We start from the raw sequence: 20,635 nt of genomic DNA on the forward strand, positions 1-20,635 counted from the left end.
CCAAAAGTAAAAAAAGATAAATGAAATGCAGAAATAATTAGTTGTATTATTGTTTATTAGCTACTTATTACATTGCTTACTCACTTTACAAATTACATAACAATCGATACGTTGCGTAAATATTCGCATTAAATAATATTTATTCGACACTGAAAATAGGCTTGGATCACCTATGTTTTATCAAGGTGGATTTTATTTTTAAGTCAAATAAAAAATATACCAGATTATGGTATTTACGATGCCTGCATTTGAAAAAAAAAAACGTTATAATAATTAACTGTCGTAATGGATTTTTGTAACCTATAGATACGAGTACATAAAAAATCTTCATGGTAAGTGTTTATATTAACTTGAGATTTTGTTTTTGAGAAACTTGTTTTTGTGCTGATAAATGTTTACCTCTAAAAGGCAACGGCAATTTAGTTCGAACACCATACTTTTTTACTCCGAAATTTAATTTGATAATTCCTTGCTAATATAATTAACCTTTCGCCATTTCAATTAACATTCAATGTTATTAGAAACAGCGAAAACTATTTTATCTGTCACAATCACAACCAAGCAAAGTGAACGTAGTGACAGGAACTACAGACAACAAAAGAAAACTTCAAAAACTTCCTCAACATGGAAATGTAAAACAAAAAATTCTTCCCCACACAAAATCTGTTATTTTTTCGATCCAAAAAAAACTTGGTTGTATTTTAGCACCAAACTCACGATTTTTCGGATAATAAAGGTATAGATTTTTGACATGTTCTGCTCTCAAAATTATATTCAAAATATTTAAATATCGTTTTTTTATAATTTTTGGTTCATGAATAGTGATGTTGCAGTATCTACACAACGGTATAACTAAACTAAACTTTTAGGTCGAAGTGAACATACATTTTACACAACGTTATATTAAAATTTAACTCAGCAGTTACACTTTTAACATAACAATGGAAGACTACGTAATTATAAGAATAAATTTTTATAGTCATTGTAGCCTCTTATCTCTTTTTATGTATTTAACAAATATTATTATTAAATATAAGACACTTTTACACTTTTTTAACAAGCAAAGCGGCAACTTTTAGCTGTATAACTTGTGTTAATAATTACTCAAGTGTAAATAAGTAATATTTATATACATACATTTACGAGGCTACGTTAGTTTTGTACTTCTCAACAGCGTTATGAGTATTATTAGGTCACACCTAATATAATATGTGTAGGATACGAATAAAATGGAATGTAAAGGTAATGAACGAGACCGAACTACGAGTGAATAAGCTGAAAGAATTTAAAATAACGCAGTGTAAGCGAGAAGCGCGTAAACCTTTTTTGAAGATCTTTTTTTTCTTTTCGTAATTTTTTTTACGTTCCATTCTACTCATGACCCACATATTTTTATCGTCAAATTGAACAAACATTTGTGTTTGTACACGTTAAATATAAACAAAGTTTAGACATTTTGATTATACATTTTTAAGTAAACTTACAGACTATACGTTTTATAACTCTCTAAGACCGAAACACATCGGATGAACAAATAAACATACTCACTATTATATTATGTGTTTCGAATAGCGCAATAGCATTTAATTGTTACATACATAAATGTAATGTATTTTAACAGATATCTTATAGACTTTTATACTGTGATAGTGAATTATATTTTTATTACTTAATTAATAACATACACGTAAATACAGATCTTTTCACGTTATAGGTAAAGAACAGAATAGTTCTGATTTCCACAAGCCCAGGCTTTGTGTGTACGTGTTATGGCACTTACAGAAAATATACAATAATTATATGAAAAAAAAACAACTCTATTACGAGAATATACTAAGGTATTGTTTCGTGGATATGATAAAACACACTTATTTAAAACATCCCTAGATGAATGTGTACTATAAGAAAGAAACCTATGTTTTATTACTATATTGCTTGCAATATGATAGCAACCTAAATTTTTCACCATGATTATTTTCATAATTGGGCAAAGTAATATGTATGAAAAATAGTATGTTTCATAAAATATATTTCTTCAGTAAATAGCAAAAAACCGGTTTCTACTTTGAAGGCACTTTTATTTTGCAATCACATCTATAGCACCATTTTTAACTGGGCAAGGCTAACGTTAACATTATTGCTTTTAACTTACATTGTCAACAACATTAGAAATAAAAGTGCTAGGCATAAATCCTGTTCTAACAAATCTGACTTCACAGTAACTATTTAAATTCCTTATAAATAAATTGTGTTTTTTTTTGTCATAGAAGTTCAACAGAAGAATCGAAACATTTAATATGAGAGTCCGTAGTTGATTACTACTTATCCGCCAACAAATTAATATTTACATAGACTAGTTAAATATTCACAAATTAATAACAATTTATATTTACACAACAAGGTTTATAACGGTGCTGACTTCTATTTTATCTTGTCTTATTGCTGGAAATATTAGGACAACATTATTTTGTATCGAAAAGCATCAACCGATGGACCTAAAGCCAGACACAAGGCAATAATTGATGCGCAGCTAATGACTTTCAACATTGCTGGCAACGTTGCACGCGTGAATTTCAACTAACAACGACGAAAAACACACGTTTCGAAACATGTTACACGTCAATTATTGCACAGTGTATACACAATTTTATGCTTCGAGAACATCACTAAAAAACCATAACTTATTCTAACATAGAATCTACGAAAAATTGTCGTAGTCCTAATTTCCTTTTCATAAGACAAAGTCAGCCCAAAAAACCTGTTTGGATGATACACTCACAGGCCAAGCGTATTATAGCAACTCGTAAAGCAAAAAAAATCGAAAAACAGATTTTAATATAGCACCTAAATTGTGATTAGTTTCTAAACAACCTGACATATCACTACCGTTACAAGCGTATCTGACTAATAAAAATATTAGTGTTAAAAAGTTAATTTGTGCGAATACGTTACACGTATTTTGTAAATACGACATTATTGCTTCCATTGCTTGCTTTTTCACAACTCCAGTGTTAGTTAATTTTAATCAAAACTTGTTATATCTACTCATAGAATAGGGATGTTGATCAACCATTCATGGTTTCCGTAACATCAAACCGCGCTCTACCATTTTAGAAAAACAGCTATATCCAACTTGTTTTGACGCCAACTCTTCGTGTAAAGCCTGCACACTCACTGCGGGGGCGCGTCGCACAATCGCGACCGCAATATAATTACGCGCGAGCGATAAGGATGGGTAGCTTGGGGTCATTGGACAAAATTCTACGTGCTCACGGACCAGGCTTTAGTTTATTTATAGAAGAAATACTATTATTAGTTACTCAAAATACGTAGAAAAGCAAACTTTTGACAGACCACAAGAACTATGCTATTGTAACTGCCAGTTACGTTACAGTTACTAACTGGTGGTATCCACATCCCATTAATTATAAAAAAAAAAGATAATCAATGAAAATGAAAAAACCACAGACATGATTATTAATCATGTCTGTGGTTTTTTCACTCGTCACGTAGTGCGGAGAATACAAGTTTAACCATTGCAATCGCACAAATGGAACAGCATTTTAGACTTTATCGAACAAATGTATTTATTAATTTCAGTAAACCTTTACGTAGATCCTAACACTGGTGTGTCCTTGGCCTTACTGCAGAGTGCACCACCCGCGCAATAGTCAAGGGCTGTCTCCATTTGCCGGCACCAGCTCTGTGACGTCATCTTCGCCGTTAACCTGATCCCTAATCACAATCGTAGGGTTGTTAGAACAGGAGGAGTTGTTTGAAGTGGTTCTGCGGGTAGTCTTGCATTGGTTGCACTCGACTACTACTATGGAGTTGGTGTCCATGTCTGTTTCGGTGCTGCTAGCGCGGCGCAGGTGGTTCGTGGTGGATTGTAGACGGTGGTCGAGGATTGCACGCCATAGTCGCAGTTCTACGCCGCCTCTGTGAAATAAGATTTGAGTTTAGAATTTCGTTGCTGTTAACGTCTAACAATCTGATATAGTTGTCCAACACTGAGTCGTCCCAGCTATGACGTCGTCATAAGGGCGCTACTATCAATACTGGGTTATTAGTTGCCATTCTTGCCACTTGACGTTTCAGAATCGTTTCTATATCGGCCAATGGGCCTCTGACCAGTGTCAGTTTAAGAATGACAGATGATAATTTGGGAGTAGCTTCACGTGCGATTTTGCGGGCTTATTATGGGCTCATACAGACGTACAGTATTTGGATATTCCAGCTCATCTATCTCTGGGGGCTTTCACTTGAGAATACATCGTCACCGAGGATTCACTTTCACTTCACTATCGTCACTTACTTGAAATTGAGCCTGGCTATGTTCTCTCTACGCGTGTTGCAAGTTCGTTGATGGTATACTCGTTCGACCCAGCAAGCGATAGGTTGTAGATTCACGTTCTTTCTACTTAAGACAGTCGACTCTTTCATGTTTATCGTCACTCACCTACTTAAGATTGAGCCTAGCCTAGTCTTCCCTTTGTTTATGTGTATACTCTTTGAGTCGAGCCCGCCTTTAGGGCACGCCCAGTCGCGGAGGATGCTGTACTGTTCCTCGTCTGTCTTTTGGGGACTCTCACTTGAGGATATACCGTCACTTACTTAAGATGGACCTGAGACATCGCCACTTACTTGAGCTGGAGCCGGGCTATGTCCTCCCTCTTCGCGTGATGCTAGAAATGGCTGAGCGCAAACTCGTTGGATCCAGTAAGCGGAAGGTCATAGCTTCAAGTCTCACCTAGACCGTCGATTCATTCAAGTCATGTTTAATGCGTCACTCACTTGAGATTGAGTCTATCTATGTCCTCTCTATGTGCGTTTTGCTAGAAATCGTTTAGTGTATGTCTGTATACTCGTTCAGTCGGGCACGCCTTTAGCCCTTAAGGCGTCCCGGAGGATGTTCCTCGTCTATCTGTTAGGGTCTCTCACTTGAGGATATACCGTCACTTACTTAAGATGGACCTGAGACATCGCCACTTACTTGAGCTGGAGCCGGGCGATGTCCTCCCTCTGTTTAGGTGTATATTCGCCGAGTCGGGCACGCCTCTAGGGCACGCCCACTCGCGGAGGATGCTGTACTGATCCTCGTCTGTCTCTTGGGGGCTCTCATTTGAGGATATACCGTCACTTACTTAAGATGGACCTGAGACATCGCCACTTACTTGAGCTGGAGCCGGGCGATGTCCTCCCTCTGCGCGTGCGCCAGCAGGTCGCCGAGCGTGTACTCGTGCGCCGCGAGCGCGCGCGCCGCCGAGTCGGGCACGCCTCTAGGGCACGCCCACTCGCGGAGGATGCTGTACTGTTCCTCGTGTCTCTTGGGATCTCTCACTTGAGGATATACAGTCACTTACTTGAGTGAGACTGAGCCTAGTTAAGTCCTCCCTCTTTTTAATTGTATACTCATTAAGTCGGACGCCTTTAAGACACGCCTAGTCTCGGATCATTGTACTGTTCCTCGTCTGTCTCTTGGGGACCCTCACTTAATGATATACCGTCACTTACTTAAGATTGACCTGAGATATCGTCACTTACTTGAGCTGAAGCCGGGCTATGTCCTCTCTCAGCGCATGATGCTAGAAATCGCTGAGCGCAAACTCGTTAGGTCCAGTAAGCGAAAGGTCATAGCTTCAAGTCTCACCTAGACAGTCGATTCATTCAAGTCATGTTTAATGCGTCACTTACTTAAGATTGAGCCTAGATATATCCTCCCTATGTGCGTTTTGCTAGATATCGTTTAGACTTTAGTATACTCGTTCAGTCGGCACGCCTTTAGCTCTAAAGGCGTCCCGGAGGATGTTGTACTGCTCTTTGCCTGTCTCTTGGGGACTCACTTGAGGATATACCGTCACTCACTTAAGATGGACCCGAGACATCGCCACTTACTTCAGCTGGAGCCGGGCGATGTCCTCCCTCCGCGCGTGCGCCAGCAGGTCGCCGAGCGTGTACTCGTGCGCCGCGAGCGCGCGCGCCGCCGAGTCGGGCACGCCTCTAGGGCACGCCCACTCGCGGAGGATGCTGTACTGTTCCTCGTGTCTCTTGGGAAATATATTAAAGAGTATTGGCCCAAGATGCGAACCCTGCGGCACTCCTGAAGTAGCATGAAACGACTCCGATGAGAAACCTCTCATGACGACTCTTGACTCCCGCTGTCCGAGATATGATTCAAACCACTCAAGAAGACTGCCAGTAATGCCAAAGTTAGATAGTTTATTTAGTAAAATTTTGTGATCGACTGTGTCAAAAGCTTTGCTTATGTCAGTGTAGATAGTATCGACCGGGATACGGGAGTCGAGAGACCCAGCAACCAGTTGGACAAACGGGATGAGATTTGTTGCAGTGGAACGTGATACCATGAAGCCAGATTGCTGAGGTGAAATCAAGTGTTTTATGTGGCACGATAAATAAGGGCAGACTAAGGACTCGAATACCTTGCTAAAAACTGACAGTATAGAGATGGGTCGGTAGTTTTTCACAGAAGCAGCGTCACCGGACTTGAAAATCGGAATGATTCTTGCTTCCTTCCAGATAGAGGGAAATACTCCCGTGGACAGAGAAGCGTTAAATATGATGGTCAACGGCAAAGACAAACAGTCGTAGCATTGGGCCGCAAACAAAGAAGGAATGCCGTCGGGACCTGCACCTTTAGTTCTATCTAAATATTTCAAATTATATTTAACTTCCCTTTGGCTCAAAGATAGGCGTCCGAAGGAACCCGAGTTAATATTTTGTATCCCAACCATGGTGTTATGGGGCAAACTTGGTCTGTATACAGATGCGAAGAAGGACGCAAAGAGATTGCAGATCCCAGTCCCACTGGACTCCTCCCTGACATCAGATCTCATAGTAGAAGGATAGGGATTACTGTTTACTTTTTTACCTTTCAGAAAGGTCCAGAATCTTTTGGGGTTGGTTGATAGTGAGTCCTCGATTTTGGAAATGTAACTATGATAGCAGGAGTCGATCATGTCCGAACATCGTTTTTTTAATGTTTTAAAGGCNAGTAACATTTGCATCGGGATTCATATTGCTAGGTGTAGATGGACGAACCGGAGTGTTAGAGTTATCGCTGCGCGGCCTCCTAGTCCGGCACTCGGGACAGAGCCAGTCCCTCTTAGCCTTAGCCGATAAATTACCTAGGTCTTCAGCGGAAATAGCAACGCATAAGCTGTGATATGATGACGCACAGGCACCGCATTCCATGCGATCACTATCGGTCAATGTAGAACGACAAGCAGCGCACTGATTCATTGTAATTAAGTTCAAAATCGGAGCTTCTTACGCAAGTAAACAATCCAAACACCAACGGACGGCGCAAGCGGCGCTTGAGCGGGACGGCAATTATGGCAGCTGTCTCTTATCGTAGCGGGGGAGAGGTAAGGCGCCCCGCAAGTCCGCAGCCGGTTGCCGCGCGTGAATGTTGCGAAATAGTATTTTTGATGGTTGCACTATTCACAGGATTATAGCACTTATCGCAATTAGAAATACGTTACGTAGATACCAAAATCACGCGCACTCACGCTGGAATCACACTCAGTAGCAGACAACACGTCCACTCTCGAGTGCAAGTTGATATCGCCACTTACTTGAGCTGGAGCCTGGCTATGTCCTCCCTATGTGCGTTTTGCTATAAACCGTTTAGTGTATACTCGTTGAGTCGGGCACGCCTTTAGGGCACACCCAGTCTCGCCTAATTGTACTTTCTTCGTCTAACTCTCGGGGGCTTTCACTTGAGAATACATCGTCACTTACTTAAGTTTGAGCCCAGCTATGTCACTCTAAGAACAATCAATTCGTGTTTATTGCGTCACTCACTTGAGGATATACCGTCACTTACTTAAGATGGACCTGAGACACCGCCACTTACTTGAGCTGGAGCCGGGCGATGTCCTCCCTCCGCGCGTGCGCCAGCAGGTCGCCGAGCGTGTACTCGTGCGCCGCGAGCGCGCGCGCCGCCGAGTCGGGCACGCCTCTAGGGCACGCCCACTCGCGGAGGATGCTGTACTGTTCCTCGTCTGTCTCTTGGAGGCTTTCACTTGAGGATATACAGTCACTTACTTGAGTGAGACTGAGCCTAATTAAGTCCTCCCTCTTTTTAATTGTATACTCATTAAGTCGGACGCCTTTAAGACACGCCTAGTCTCGGATCATTGTACTGTTCTTCGTCTACCTCTCGGGAGCTTTCGCCCCTGAGATATCATTACTTACTAACTCTTGGGGCTTTCGCTTCTGAGTTTTAGTTACTTACTTGAGATGGAGCCTAGCTATGTCCTCCCTCTGTTTAGGTGTATACTCTTTGAGTTGAGCACGCCTTTAGGGCACGCCCAGTCGCGGAGGATGTTGTACTGTTCCTCGTCTGTCTCTTGGGGACTCTCACTTGAGGATATACCGTCACATACTTAAGATGGACATGAGATATCGTCTCACTTGAGCTGGAGCCTGGCTATGTCCTCCCTATGTGCGTTTTGCTATAAATCGTTTAGTGTATACTCGTTGAGTCGGGCACGCCTTAATGGTGTCCGCACTGGGCGAACGGGCTCGCGTGACACGCTGGCCATCCTGCTCACTGCGAGCCCGTTCGCCCAGTGTGGACGCACCATTAGCCCTAAAGGCGTCCCGGAGGATGTTGTACTGCTCTTCGCCTGTCTCTTAGGGACCCTCACTTAATGATATACCGTCACTTACTTAAGATGGACCTGGGATATCGCCACTTACTTGAGCTGGAGCCGGGCGATGTCCTCCCTCCGCGCGTGCGCCAGCAGGTCGCCGAGCGTGTACTCGTGCGCCGCGAGCGCGCGCGCCGCCGAGTCGGGCACGCCTCTAGGGCACGCCCACTCGCGGAGGATGCTGTACTGTTCCTCGTGTCTCTTGGGGGCTCTCACTTGAGGATTTACAGTCACTTACTTGAGTGAGACTGAGCCTAATTAAGTCCTCCCTCATTTTAATTGTATACTCATTAAGTCGGGCGCCTTTAAGGCACGCTTAGTTTCGGATAATTGTATTGTTCTTCGTCTAACTCTCGGGGGCTTTCGCCCCTGAGATATCATTACTTACTAACTCTTGGGGCTTTCGCTTCTGAGTTTTAGTTACTTACTTGAGATGGAGCCTAGCTATGTCCTCCCTCTGTTTAGGTGTATACTCTTTGAGTTGAGCACGCCTTTAGGGCACGCCCAGTCGCGGAGGATGCTGTACTGTTCCTCGTCTGTCTCTTGGGGACTCTCACTTGAGAATACATCGTCACTTACTTAAGATGGACCTGAGACATCGCCACTTACTTGAGCTGGAGCCGGGCGATGTCCTCCCTCCGCGCGTGCGCCAGCAGGTCGCCGAGCGTGTACTCGTGCGCCGCGAGCGCGCGCGCCGCCGAGTCGGGCACGCCTCTAGGGCACGCCCACTCGCGGAGGATGCTGTACTGTTCCTCGTGTCTCTTGGGGGCTCTCACTTGAGGATTTACAGTCACTTACTTGAGATTGACCCTAGCTATTTCTTCCCTATAATAGTGCGTTTTGCTAGAAATTGTTTAGTGTGTACTCGTTGAGTCGGGCACGCCTCTAGGGCACGCCCACTCGCGGAGGATGCTGTACTGTTCCTCGTGTCTCTTGGGGGCTCTATGGTGTTATGGGGCAAACTTGGTCTGTATACAGATGCGAAGAAGGACGCAAAGAGATTGCAGATCCCAGTCCCACTGGACTCCTCCCTGACATCAGATCTCATAGTAGAAGGATAGGGATTACTGTTTACTTTTTTACCTTTCAGAAAGGTCCAGAATCTTTTGGGGTTGGTTGATAGTGAGTCCTCGATTTTGGAAATGTAACTATGATAGCAGGAGTCGATCATGTCCGAACATCGTTTTTTTAATGTTTTAAAGGCTAGCTCATCTAAGGGGTTTTTATACTTTTGATAATTTAATCTGAGTTTATATTTTTCGCGTATGAGGCGAATCAGATCCTTAGTGTACCAAGGGGGAAACTTCTTCGTGGCAGGCTTACATTTGGGGACGTGCGTAGAGATAGCTTCCTTCAAAATACTGTAAAACTTATCTGTCATTTCATTGACAGAGTTGCAAGCTGCCAGATTGCCCTCCCATGGAATTGAATTTAAATATGACTTAATTTTGGTAATGTCCGCTTTAAAAAAGTTTGGTCTTTCCGAGATGGTGCATGAAGACATAGTAGCAGAGTTACTAATAGACACTTCAAACTCAAGAGGCGGGTGATACTGGTCAATATTTGTAAGCAATGAACTACAGCGTAAAACATTCAAAGGACCAAGATTAGAGAGAACCAAATCCAAAATCTTGCACTTATCATTTATAACCATGTTGTGTTGCTTCAAATTATTCAGAGCCAAAAAATCAAGCAGGGCAATTTCCAAAGGGGGTTTTAGTTGATTAGCAGAGGGCTTAGCTGTGCCGTGTGGGGACGGCCGTAAAGAATACCATTCCCCACCGCCAACAGGAGGCGTGTCGTAAGAGGCGACTAAATCCTGTAGCACGAGATGGGCAGCAGCGTCTACGTGCGAAACCTTATAAAAAACTGCGCTCGCCAACCCGCCTGCCAAGCGTGGCGAGTATTGGCAACTCCCCCCCCTGATGAACGGCAGAGCTAAAACCAGGCCCCCAGTCTCCGGCAGCCCCGTTGTTCCTGACTACGGTAGCGGTTGGGGTGACGACGGGGCGGGGGGTGCTAAGAATCCCCGGAGGAGGAATAGCTACCACCACAAACGAAAGGTAGCGGGAAGGCGCTGGATGCAGGCCGCTACCAACCGTGCGATGTGGAAGTCATTGGGGGAGGCCTATGTTCAGCAGTGGACGTCCTATGGCTGAAATGATGAAAAAATGATGAAATGAAGGATTCCGATATTGGCTGAGGCAGTTAGGGGAGTGCTCTCGAAACAGCGGGATACGACAAACGGCAACTTTTTGGCGGTGAACGCGCAAACTTGTGTCTTGTAGGGTTAAATTGGACCAAACGTTGGTGTTGAACTTTGGCAACTGTTTTTGAACTTTAAGCCTAAGCGATTTTTTGTCGGCCGATAGTTTAGTCGGACAATTAATCAGTATGGGCGTGTAGGGTAGTGCGCACCGATTTAATTTTCATAAAAATTAAAATCTGGTCCAACTATCGGCCGATTAAAAATCGGTGGTCTGCGCCTAGGCTTAGTGATATTTAGGTAAAATTAGTTTAAAAAAAGTGTCAAAAGGAAATGTTTCTAGGTATAAACTATTGTAGTGAGTTTCCTTCTAATATCTTATTAGTATTGTATTTTTATTTTTTCTTTCCTTTTGTTTAAGTCTAAAAAAAAATATTATCACTTATAGTCTTTTTCACCTAAGATGATCCGTATGACACTTTAAGGTTATCCATATTACGCATACTACATACGCAGAATATTCTTGAAAAAATATTTGTATTTTATTAGCAATATAATAAAAAAATAATTAACTACTTGTCTTGAAATATGTAGTAAAATCTGAGTCTATTGTTTATATTTTAATTAAATACGATGTAAAAATATTTTTTATTTAATGTACGCAATGTGTGAAACGGAATAGATTTAGTGCTGGGGTATTTGTTGCATAACGAAATCGATTATTTCCGTGGTTCATTAATCGATTGCAGTGAATACTTAATTATTAAAAACATCACAAAAATCAACTATATTTTTCGATTGTTGACTTTAATAAACGCATTGAAAATAAATTAAAGTTTTTAATTTAAAGAAATAGAACCAGTACTTTTTAGGAATCGTTTTTTTGATCATGAAGTTCATGGAATTTTAATATTATCAATAAAAAAATGTTGCAATAATATTTGTAATTAAAAAAAATATGTTTTTTGTTAAATAACACCTATACAAAATATTTCTCTAAAAGTAGGGTTTACTAACTCTTAGAAAAAAATCGATAGAAAAATCGCTATGGTTTAGTTATGTGACATCTCTATAACTTTCAAACTCGAAACGTCATACGAATCATCTTACGTGAAAAAGACTATAATTGCAATTAACAATTTTGTTCGCTCCTAGACAGTCAGGGTTTTTGTATACAAGAAGTGATCAAGTGACAGGTGAAGTGAACTTTTATCATATTTCAGGAAGTGACAGTGAATCGTCAGTAACTCCTGCTAGAGTGACCAGAAGAACTAGAAAAGATTCAACATCTAGTATAGAAAAACTAGGTAAGATTTGTTATTATCACTTCATTAGTCTTGGGAATCTGACTTTAATTTAATCTCATACTTATGAGTCGTTTTTTTCTTTTTCAGAGGTAACATTAGCAAGTAAACCCAGCAACATTACGGAAATCATAATCGAAGAGACTGAGAGTAGTTCTGTAAAATCTGATGAAACTGTTAAGGGCACGGAAACAACTACTGAAATCAGCCCTACAAGGAGAAGCCCTAGAATAAAAGAAAAGAAACAGGTGGTAAAAAAATCAACTAAAAAAACTGATAGTAAAAGTTCCGAGGCTGAAGAACTGAATAGAAGCTCATCTAAAGAAAACATTGAATCAAATGAAAATCAATCTGAATTTGAGGTAAAAGAATCAGAAGTTGTCGAAAGTAAAAGTGTATCATCTCCTGCAAAATCCAAACATAACATATCCGACTCTAGTTTACTTTTGATCAAAGAACTGAATAATATGCCTAAAAAGAATAGTTCTAATTTGAATAAAACTACATCAGCTTTAGTTGAAAATGGTTTTAAAAGTAAGAGACAAAGAACAAAGTCATTGGTAGTGTCCTCAGACACCCATGTCGACGAGGGCATGTTTTACAGTGATAATGAGAGTGTAAAAAAGAAGAATAGTAAGAAACAAGCCTTAGACAAAAGCAAGAATGATTCTGTGAATTTGGCTGATGGTGTGCTAAATACCACATCAACTGATACACCTCTCATTGATCAAGAATTGCAAAATAACACATCTGTTCAGCAAAACCTAGAAAATGAATCTTCATTCTCAACAACAAAGATAAGAAAATCAAAAGGTTCTAAGACTCCTAATAAATCATTGAATTCGTCAAATAATGCAGTGGGTGCTGAAACTGTCAGTCCCCGAGGTAATAAAGAAAACATTCCAGAGGATTCTATAGAAACCATAAAGATTTTTGAAAAGGCTCCTACTACTATTCTTTCATCTACTGTCTTCTTTGAAGATTCTGATACAGATTCTAAAGGAAAAGGCAAGAAAATACCAATAGACACTGAAGACCAATGTGTGCCAGTAGTTGATAATAAATTAGTAGAAGAACAGATAACAGGTCCATCTGAAAGTAACAAGCAAGACAACAATGATTCTCTCTTAATAAAATAAATACTAAGAACATAGATATTGATGATGGCTGTGAACCTATGGATGTAGATGAGACAATACCAAATGATGTTACTTTGAACGATTTCTCTCAAAATAATTTAAATCAAACTTCTGATAGTAAAGCCCCAACTGTTGAAGAACAATCAGTTGCTAATTCTAATATTTTGAATAAAAGTTCAAACAAATCACGGCGAAAATCGTCAATAAGTGTTGCAGACACTCAAAACTTGGAGAAAAATAACGATATCACTCTGAACGAATTTTCTCAAAATAATTTAAATCACACTTCTCATGGTGAAACCCCAACTGTTCAAGTACTATCAGTTGCAAATTCCCCACAAGTTGATATTAGTTTGAATAAAAGTTTAAACAATTCACGAAGAAAATCATCAATAAGTGTTGCAGACACTCAAAACTTGGAGAAAACTAATGATATCACTGTAAATGAATTGTCTCAAAATAATTTAAATCAAACTTCTGATACTAAAAACCCAACTGTTCAAGCATTATCAGTTGCAAATTCCCCACAAGTCGATAATAGTTTGAATAAAAGTTCAAACAAATCACGACGAAAATCATCAATAAGTGTTACAGAAAACTTAGAGAAAACTGAAAATAAAAGTACTCTGATACTTTCTCAAATTAAAGACATTTCGTCAACTGAACACAACACATCCAAATCACCTAAATCCAATAGCGATCAACTTAACAAATCAGCTTGTCCTGTGAATGTTGTGAATGATAAAGCCATTGATAAGAAAAATGTTTCACAAGACTACTCCACTAGTACTCCCCTGCAACAGAAAAAGTTCCAAAAATTAGGTATGCAAATAAACAGCTCAATAATCGACACTTCCAACATTGAGAGTAAAGACAAAAAAGTACAAAACAAATCTAAAAATGATCTTTCCCAAATAGCGAAATCACCAGAAACTACGAGTGAGGAGGAGTCTGAAGATGAAGTTGATTCGTCTCGGCCCAGAAACAGTTTCCTAGATGACGAAGCGGAAGTAGCCAGCGATGATTACGAATCGGGCGACAGTCAAGACGAAGATGAAAGGCAATATGAAGATGAGAATGAATTTATTGAAAAAGGAGAGACTTTGGATTCTGACGATGAAGTATCTAATGATACAGACTACGAAAAAGACTCTTTTGTTGTAAGTTCCGACGAAGAGGATGATGACCTATTGAGTGGCTCTGGAGATGATCTATCTATGAGTGATAATGAACTTACTATGAGCAAGAAGTCTAAGAAGAAGTATGATGAACGTAAATTGAAGGAACAAAAGAAGGCTTCCCGAGAAATGTACGAAGCGCGTCATAAGCTAGATACTTCTGATACAGCTCTCAGACGTAATAAATCAAAACGTCAGAAGATCGAATCTTCAGAGGAGTCTTCTGACGAAGAAAACATAGTTCCAGTTGTAAAAAGAAATAAACTTCGCTTAGATTCTTCTCAAGAAGAGTCATTCAACAACTCGAATGCTAATAACTCTAAATTAGTAAGGAAGGCGAAACGAAAACGATTGTCGGAATCTGTATGCGATGAGAATGCAAACACTGAACAGGAAATTAGCGTCTCAGGTGAAAATTTACAAAAACCTGATCCTCTTTCAGTGCAAGTTAAACTTGAACCCAAAACTCCAATGAAAGACATGAACATTTCAACTGTACAAATCCATGATAATATAGAAGAAGTGTGTGTTAACAATAATATGTCAATCATAAAATCCAGTGATACTGTAGATCCGTTGCAGGCTACAATGTTGGAAGAAGATTCGTCCTCTTTAAGTGAAAGTTCAGAAATCGTAAACAATTACGACTCCATTCTTAAAAAGCTAAATGATGATAAGAAGACAAAAACTTTAAAATCGCGTGATATGTCTCTCAATCTGGACAAGAAAACTAAACAGAAGAAGCAGCCACTTATTGATCAGCTTAATATTACGAACACAAAGAAGAAGTCCAAAAAGAATAAGAAACTTGAAGGAATAGATGTAGTAGACTCGGCTGAAAAGGAAGAAAAACAACCTGTGAACGAGTTTGAAGAGTCATCTTCATCAGACTGCATTGACTTGCAGCTATTGTTCTCTGAAGACAGCTGTGATATTGATGTCAGCCAAAAATCCCCCAAAAAGAAAGATTCACCGGACACTGAGGAAGCAGAAGACTACATACCCCTGAAACGCACTCCAGGAAAAATGAACATTTTGACTCAAAATGGTGAGCACAATATTTAAAAATACATATTTTGTTTGTAATTTTGATTCTCATTATTTAAAAATTATGTTTGCCTTTGCTTTCAGATGAACTTGAAGCCAACGAAAGCCAACTGAATGAAAGCGTCAAACATAATAAGAGCAAATCTAAAGGTCTTATTGAAGAGACAGCTGGTAAGTGTACCTAGAAATTTTATAAATAAGTAAATATTGATTGATTTATTCCCTATTCCCCATTATGTATAAGAGTAACTTTATTTACTACAAATCATTACAAAATCTTTAAAGACTTGACTCAAAACAGAAAATGATTATTTTTTCTTTTTATTCCAGATACCGTCGTAAATAACAATGACATTCATATAATTATTGATACCAAAGGGACTCTTAAAAGTGCTGACAAATCCATGAACAACTCACTATCGCTTAGCAACAAAAAGAAGAACAAGAAAAATAATGTATCATTTAAAGATGATGCCGAAATTTCCATGTTCAATGGTATGTATAAAATTTTAAATGAAAAACAATGAGTTTAACATGAGAGGATTGTCTTACATTTTGTTGATGTTATGATCAATGAGGGTTTTCGCGTATGTAATAAAAATAAAATAAAATAAAATAAAAATAAAGTATGAAAAATCCGCCAGATGGCAATACTTAAACGTGAGGTCCAAATGCTATAGATGACCCACGCTGAACTGTCCCGCCAAACTCAATGACAGGGGGGCGCTACCATCGTTCAACTATATGGTTTCCAACATGGCAAAAATCTGAACCAGCGATCCGGTATTGACGGTGGCGCCCCACTGTCAATGTCATCGACAGGACAGTCCAGTATTTTGGAACTATACATGATTGGTTATTTTTGACATGACATTGACAGATGTCAAAATCCACCAATCACGCAGCAGTCAGACCCCACATACACGTCTCGCCATCTAGCGGATCTTTCATTCGCGAAAACCCTCATTGATCACATCAAACATAAATTATATTTTGATTACCAATCATTTCAGAAACGGGTAACAATGAAGATGAGATTTTACCCAATGAAGAAAAACGTAAGAAGAAGAATAAGAAGTCCATGGAAACTGCCGTTGAAGACACACCTATAGGTGAGAAAAAGTTTAATACTTACTAATTATTTTTTATTTCTATAATGAGAATTGTTCATCAATATATAATTTAAACAAAGTAAGCTAAAGAAGAACCAACAAATGGTAACCAAAGGACATTTTAAATCATAATCTAATTGATTTTGTTAAATGAGAAATGTTTATTTATTAAAATTACTAACTTTAATTTCAGTTAACACCAATACAGAAGATGATGATGCCCCTGAAGAAATCATGTATCAAAGTACAAAAAGCAAGAAGGGTAGGAAGTCTTCAGACACGCAAGTTGGGGATGAACCAGCTATGGGTAAGAAAATTTTCAAAATAATTTATTGATAAAAAGTTGAGCACACGCCAATTATAGCTTATATGTTGTCACATTCCTATAAAAAAGTTTTAATTACAGATGAAATCCAAGAACCTGAGCAGTGTATCAACATCTCCTTGAATGTAAACAGTGCGAAGAAAAAGAAGATGAAAAAATCATTGCAAGCTGAGCAAAGTTCAGGTAAAAAATAAATCTTCTTGAATACTCTACATAATAAACTAATTAATACAACACTTAGAGTAGGCGCACACCGTTGATTTTTCGTCGGCCGATAGTTTAGTCGGGCAGTTGATCAGTATGGGCATGTATGGGAGTGCGCACACTACGCCGATTCGATTTGGCCGATTCTTCATACAATTTAAAATCGGGCACAACTATCGGCCAACTAAAAATCAACGGTATGCGCCTACTCTTAGTCCAAAAGTATACCATTCATTCGATATTTTACAGATGGTAATGACACTCCCGTCGTGGATAAAAATGTGTCCATAGGAAGCGCGAAAAAACAAAAACACAAAAGTACAGACCACAGTCTAATAGCCGTTGAAGGTACTAACCACATGATTACTAAAGTATTGAATTATGCTATGTTTTATACGGACCTTGCATGGTGCTTGAACCACGCAGACTAGCATTATTAACAGACCTTAAATATTCTAAAACTATTAGGCAATTAATTCAAAATTCCGTTAAATTAATTTTCAAACATTTCAGCTGATGGTGGTACTGGTGAAGACAAGAATGTATCTATGGGCAGTGCTAAGAAACAGAAAAATAAGGCTGCAAACAATACTCAAATAGCACTTGATGAGGCTGAAAAATCAATTAACCTTTCAGCAGTGGCTGATAGTACAAAGAAAAAGAAGAAAAAGCTCTCTATGACACATGACGATGACCAAGTTGGTAAGTAATTATAAAATAGTATCAACAAATTTTGATCGTAATCGTAGTATGGTAATATAATAGTTTATTATCCCATAATAACTTACGATAATAAGCAAGTAAAGGGTGTGCCAAGATTATGTGTATATTATTAACCCTAATTAATTGTATTTTACTCTTGCAGAAACAAAACCCACAAACATTGAAACTCATAATATTTCTATTGGGAGCACAAAGAAAAAGAAACAAAAAGTTAAACCTGATGAATCTGTATCTGTTGAAGGTATGTTTCAACATTGATATTTTATTTTTAAGTGGTGCACAGACACTTATTAGTACATCAAGCTAAACACTGTGGCTACTTATGTAGCTGCAATAAGTGTGGTTTTACAACAAAAAGTACAATTTCATATTCTGTCGACTCATAATAACTCATCAGCGAGACTATGTTCATATTAAATTACATAATGTACTCGGTATAGAAATTACTTAGCGGCACTTTTTGTTTAGTAAATGGGCTCTGCCCCCCTAGACAAAACGCACTTTTTGATCGAATCGAAAATCGAATACGTCAAAACTCCATACAAAAAATGGGCTTTTCGACCACTTTTCGACTGGTTTGCGATTATAATTTGCACTTTGTCTAGACCCACAGCTTCATAATTGCTTATCGATTTACAATGTCAATATTTCTGAACTGACATTAGAGTAACGTATTTAATTTTTTTATTTGTTCGTTAAACGTCACGTGTGTAATATGCCTCGTAGATGGGCTTTATTGCATTTTTAATATTTTAAAGTAGTTAGATAAATGTTAATACCTTTCAGAAACAGGTGTGCAGAATGTAGAAACGCCCAAAGAGAACTCAAAGAAACGAAAGCGAAAGTCTTCTACTAATTTAGACACAGACTTAATTCGTGATGAAGGTGGTATGTAAATAACAAACTATTTTAATAAATTATTATGTTGTTCCTAGTTGCAAATGTTTAATCATTAATTATATCTTATTTTAGAACAAGCACAACAAACTTTAAATGATTCCATTTTTATTGAGAGCCAAAAGAAGAAAAGGAAAATTTCCCAAAATGATGAAAATACTCAAAGTTCAGGTAAACATAAAACTATACATTTCAACTATTTTATTATTGATTCCAATGTTCATTTTCTGGTGCTTAATTTCAATTACAATTTCGTATTTGATTTTTTATTATTCATCATTATAGACGCAGAGAAAATTGCTGCTGAAAGTCAAAAGAAGAAAACAAAATCTCTGGCTTTTAGTGAGGACAGTAAACAAAATCAAGGTAAATAACGGAATGTCTTAGAAAAGCTTAGGTACTTAAGTTTATTAAATAGTATAGTAGATAATGTTATCATTCTCATTATTGCAGATCCCGAACCTAAAAAGAAGAGTAAAAAAAGGAAGGAAAGAGACGAAGATGAAGGAAATAACGTATCTAAGGTATAGTTTATAAAGTAGATATTATGACGTTATGTCTGGACCCCCCTGAAAAATAACTAGATACGCCAATGCTTAAGATGTCTGGAGATACCCATTTACATTCTACATATATGTGGTTCCTCAAAAATCCATTGAACGCATAATCGTAATAGGAATAATAATGATATTATTTTATTTGCAGATATTCAAAGAAAACTCATTTGATAAAGTTCACATAAGCAGACTGCCTTCATCTATTTTGAGCCAGTTGGACGATAAACCGAAAAAAGCAGTCCTCGAAATGAAAAAGTCATCACTTGTATCAACTACTCCATTTATAGTGGAAGACACGAGAAAACGCAGGAGTAAACCTTCCACATTTTTAGAAGAAAGTGTTTATCTGAATGACACTCATACTGAAAAGAAGCAAAAGGCAAATATCAAAAAGCCTAAAGTTCTGCCATTTATACCGACAGCTGTAACATCTGGTAGCGGATTTACCACAAATTTCAAAATCAATATAATACCCACAGAAGTAAAATTTGTAGCGCAAACAAAGAACGTTTCTAATTTCAAAACTGACTATCTGTATAGCAAAAAGATTAAGAGAATGGGTACCTACGAAAGTTACAAAAAACATAGAAGTACCAAAATGTCCAAGTTTTGAGTTAAGTATTTAATGGTCGTGTTGGTGATCCGCCTGTTTATAATTTCACCGTTAGTCATTGTATAACATTTGTATAATTTTAAGGAACATTATACAGTTGCAGGCCAATTGACTACTACTACTACAAGTATATTTGAACAATAACATTTATGAATTAGTATAGGGAGATAGTTGGTTGATTATGGTTGGTAAGTTGTATTGGAAACCACATTATTTAACTTCAATGTTGACTGTCAACAATGACAATAAATTAAGGATTTATTTTTTGTTCTGCTGTTCATATCTACTGCTCTGTACCACAAGTCTGTAAAAGTAGGTTAAATGTAAATTTCGTGATCTAGATTAATGCTGTTATTTCTATATTTTCCTTTGAATGTTTAATTATAATATTCTCTTTATTTTATTATTACAACATAGGATTTTTCCTCATTTTTACTGTACTACCTAGTTATTGTTCGAGTTAGGACATTGTTATTGTTATTCAATTCAAATTCCCCCGCCATGGAGCAATAGTTTCAACTTTCCGGCGCTAGTTGGCGCTACTGTTGATAAAAAGTGGTATTGCCCATGTGCCTTTTGATATCGTTTTTATGTAATTAAGTTTTGATTAATTTAACGTTTTACTCAATAAAAACCTTACTTGTATTGAAATAAT

The 20,635-nt window shown here is 38.3% G+C and overlaps 3 protein-coding genes and 1 long non-coding RNA gene across 5 annotated transcripts; 2 read left to right on the forward strand and 2 right to left on the reverse strand.

Moving 5' to 3' along the window:
- Nucleotides 1-72: 72 nt before the first annotated feature.
- Nucleotides 73-3,447, reverse strand: LOC114352026 (uncharacterized). Its single transcript, XR_003655827.1, has 2 exons — nucleotides 1,541-3,447; nucleotides 73-1,479 (listed from the first exon to the last, which is right to left on the reverse strand). It is a non-coding gene; the product is annotated as an uncharacterized LOC114352026 (long non-coding RNA).
- A 20-nt stretch (nucleotides 3,448-3,467) lies between these two features.
- LOC114352017 (uncharacterized) lies at nucleotides 3,468-5,416 on the reverse strand. Its single transcript, XM_028303450.1, has 3 exons — nucleotides 5,413-5,416; nucleotides 5,175-5,358; nucleotides 3,468-3,939 (listed from the first exon to the last, which is right to left on the reverse strand). Exons 1-3 carry the CDS (start codon nucleotides 5,414-5,416, stop codon nucleotides 3,672-3,674), a joined length of 456 nt encoding a protein of 151 aa, XP_028159251.1. The 3' UTR covers nucleotides 3,468-3,671.
- A 5,184-nt stretch (nucleotides 5,417-10,600) lies between these two features.
- Nucleotides 10,601-13,368, forward strand: LOC114352018 (microtubule-associated protein futsch-like). Its single transcript, XM_028303451.1, has 3 exons — nucleotides 10,601-10,691; nucleotides 12,105-12,188; nucleotides 12,276-13,368. Exons 1-3 carry the CDS (start codon nucleotides 10,601-10,603, stop codon nucleotides 13,322-13,324), a joined length of 1,224 nt encoding a protein of 407 aa, XP_028159252.1. The 3' UTR covers nucleotides 13,325-13,368.
- Nucleotides 13,341-20,634, forward strand: LOC114352024 (claspin-like). 2 transcript variants are annotated; one of them, XM_028303458.1, is made up of 14 exons: nucleotides 13,341-15,550; nucleotides 15,634-15,720; nucleotides 15,880-16,044; nucleotides 16,563-16,661; nucleotides 16,855-16,968; nucleotides 17,068-17,169; nucleotides 17,440-17,538; nucleotides 17,704-17,892; nucleotides 18,056-18,154; nucleotides 18,700-18,801; nucleotides 18,886-18,981; nucleotides 19,096-19,176; nucleotides 19,264-19,334; nucleotides 19,516-20,634. In XM_028303458.1, exons 1-14 carry the CDS (start codon nucleotides 13,363-13,365, stop codon nucleotides 19,978-19,980), a joined length of 3,957 nt encoding a protein of 1,318 aa, XP_028159259.1. In that variant the 5' UTR covers nucleotides 13,341-13,362; the 3' UTR covers nucleotides 19,981-20,634. The 2 variants fall into 2 exon arrangements, with proteins under 2 accessions (XP_028159259.1, XP_028159260.1); XM_028303459.1 differs by lacking the exon at nucleotides 17,440-17,538.
- The last annotated feature ends 1 nt before the right edge of the window (nucleotide 20,635 follows it).

Source organism: Ostrinia furnacalis, unplaced genomic scaffold, assembly GCF_004193835.3.
Source record: "Ostrinia furnacalis isolate ACB-3 unplaced genomic scaffold, ASM419383v2 OfSCF1242, whole genome shotgun sequence".
Lineage (NCBI taxonomy): Eukaryota > Metazoa > Arthropoda > Insecta > Lepidoptera > Crambidae > Ostrinia > Ostrinia furnacalis.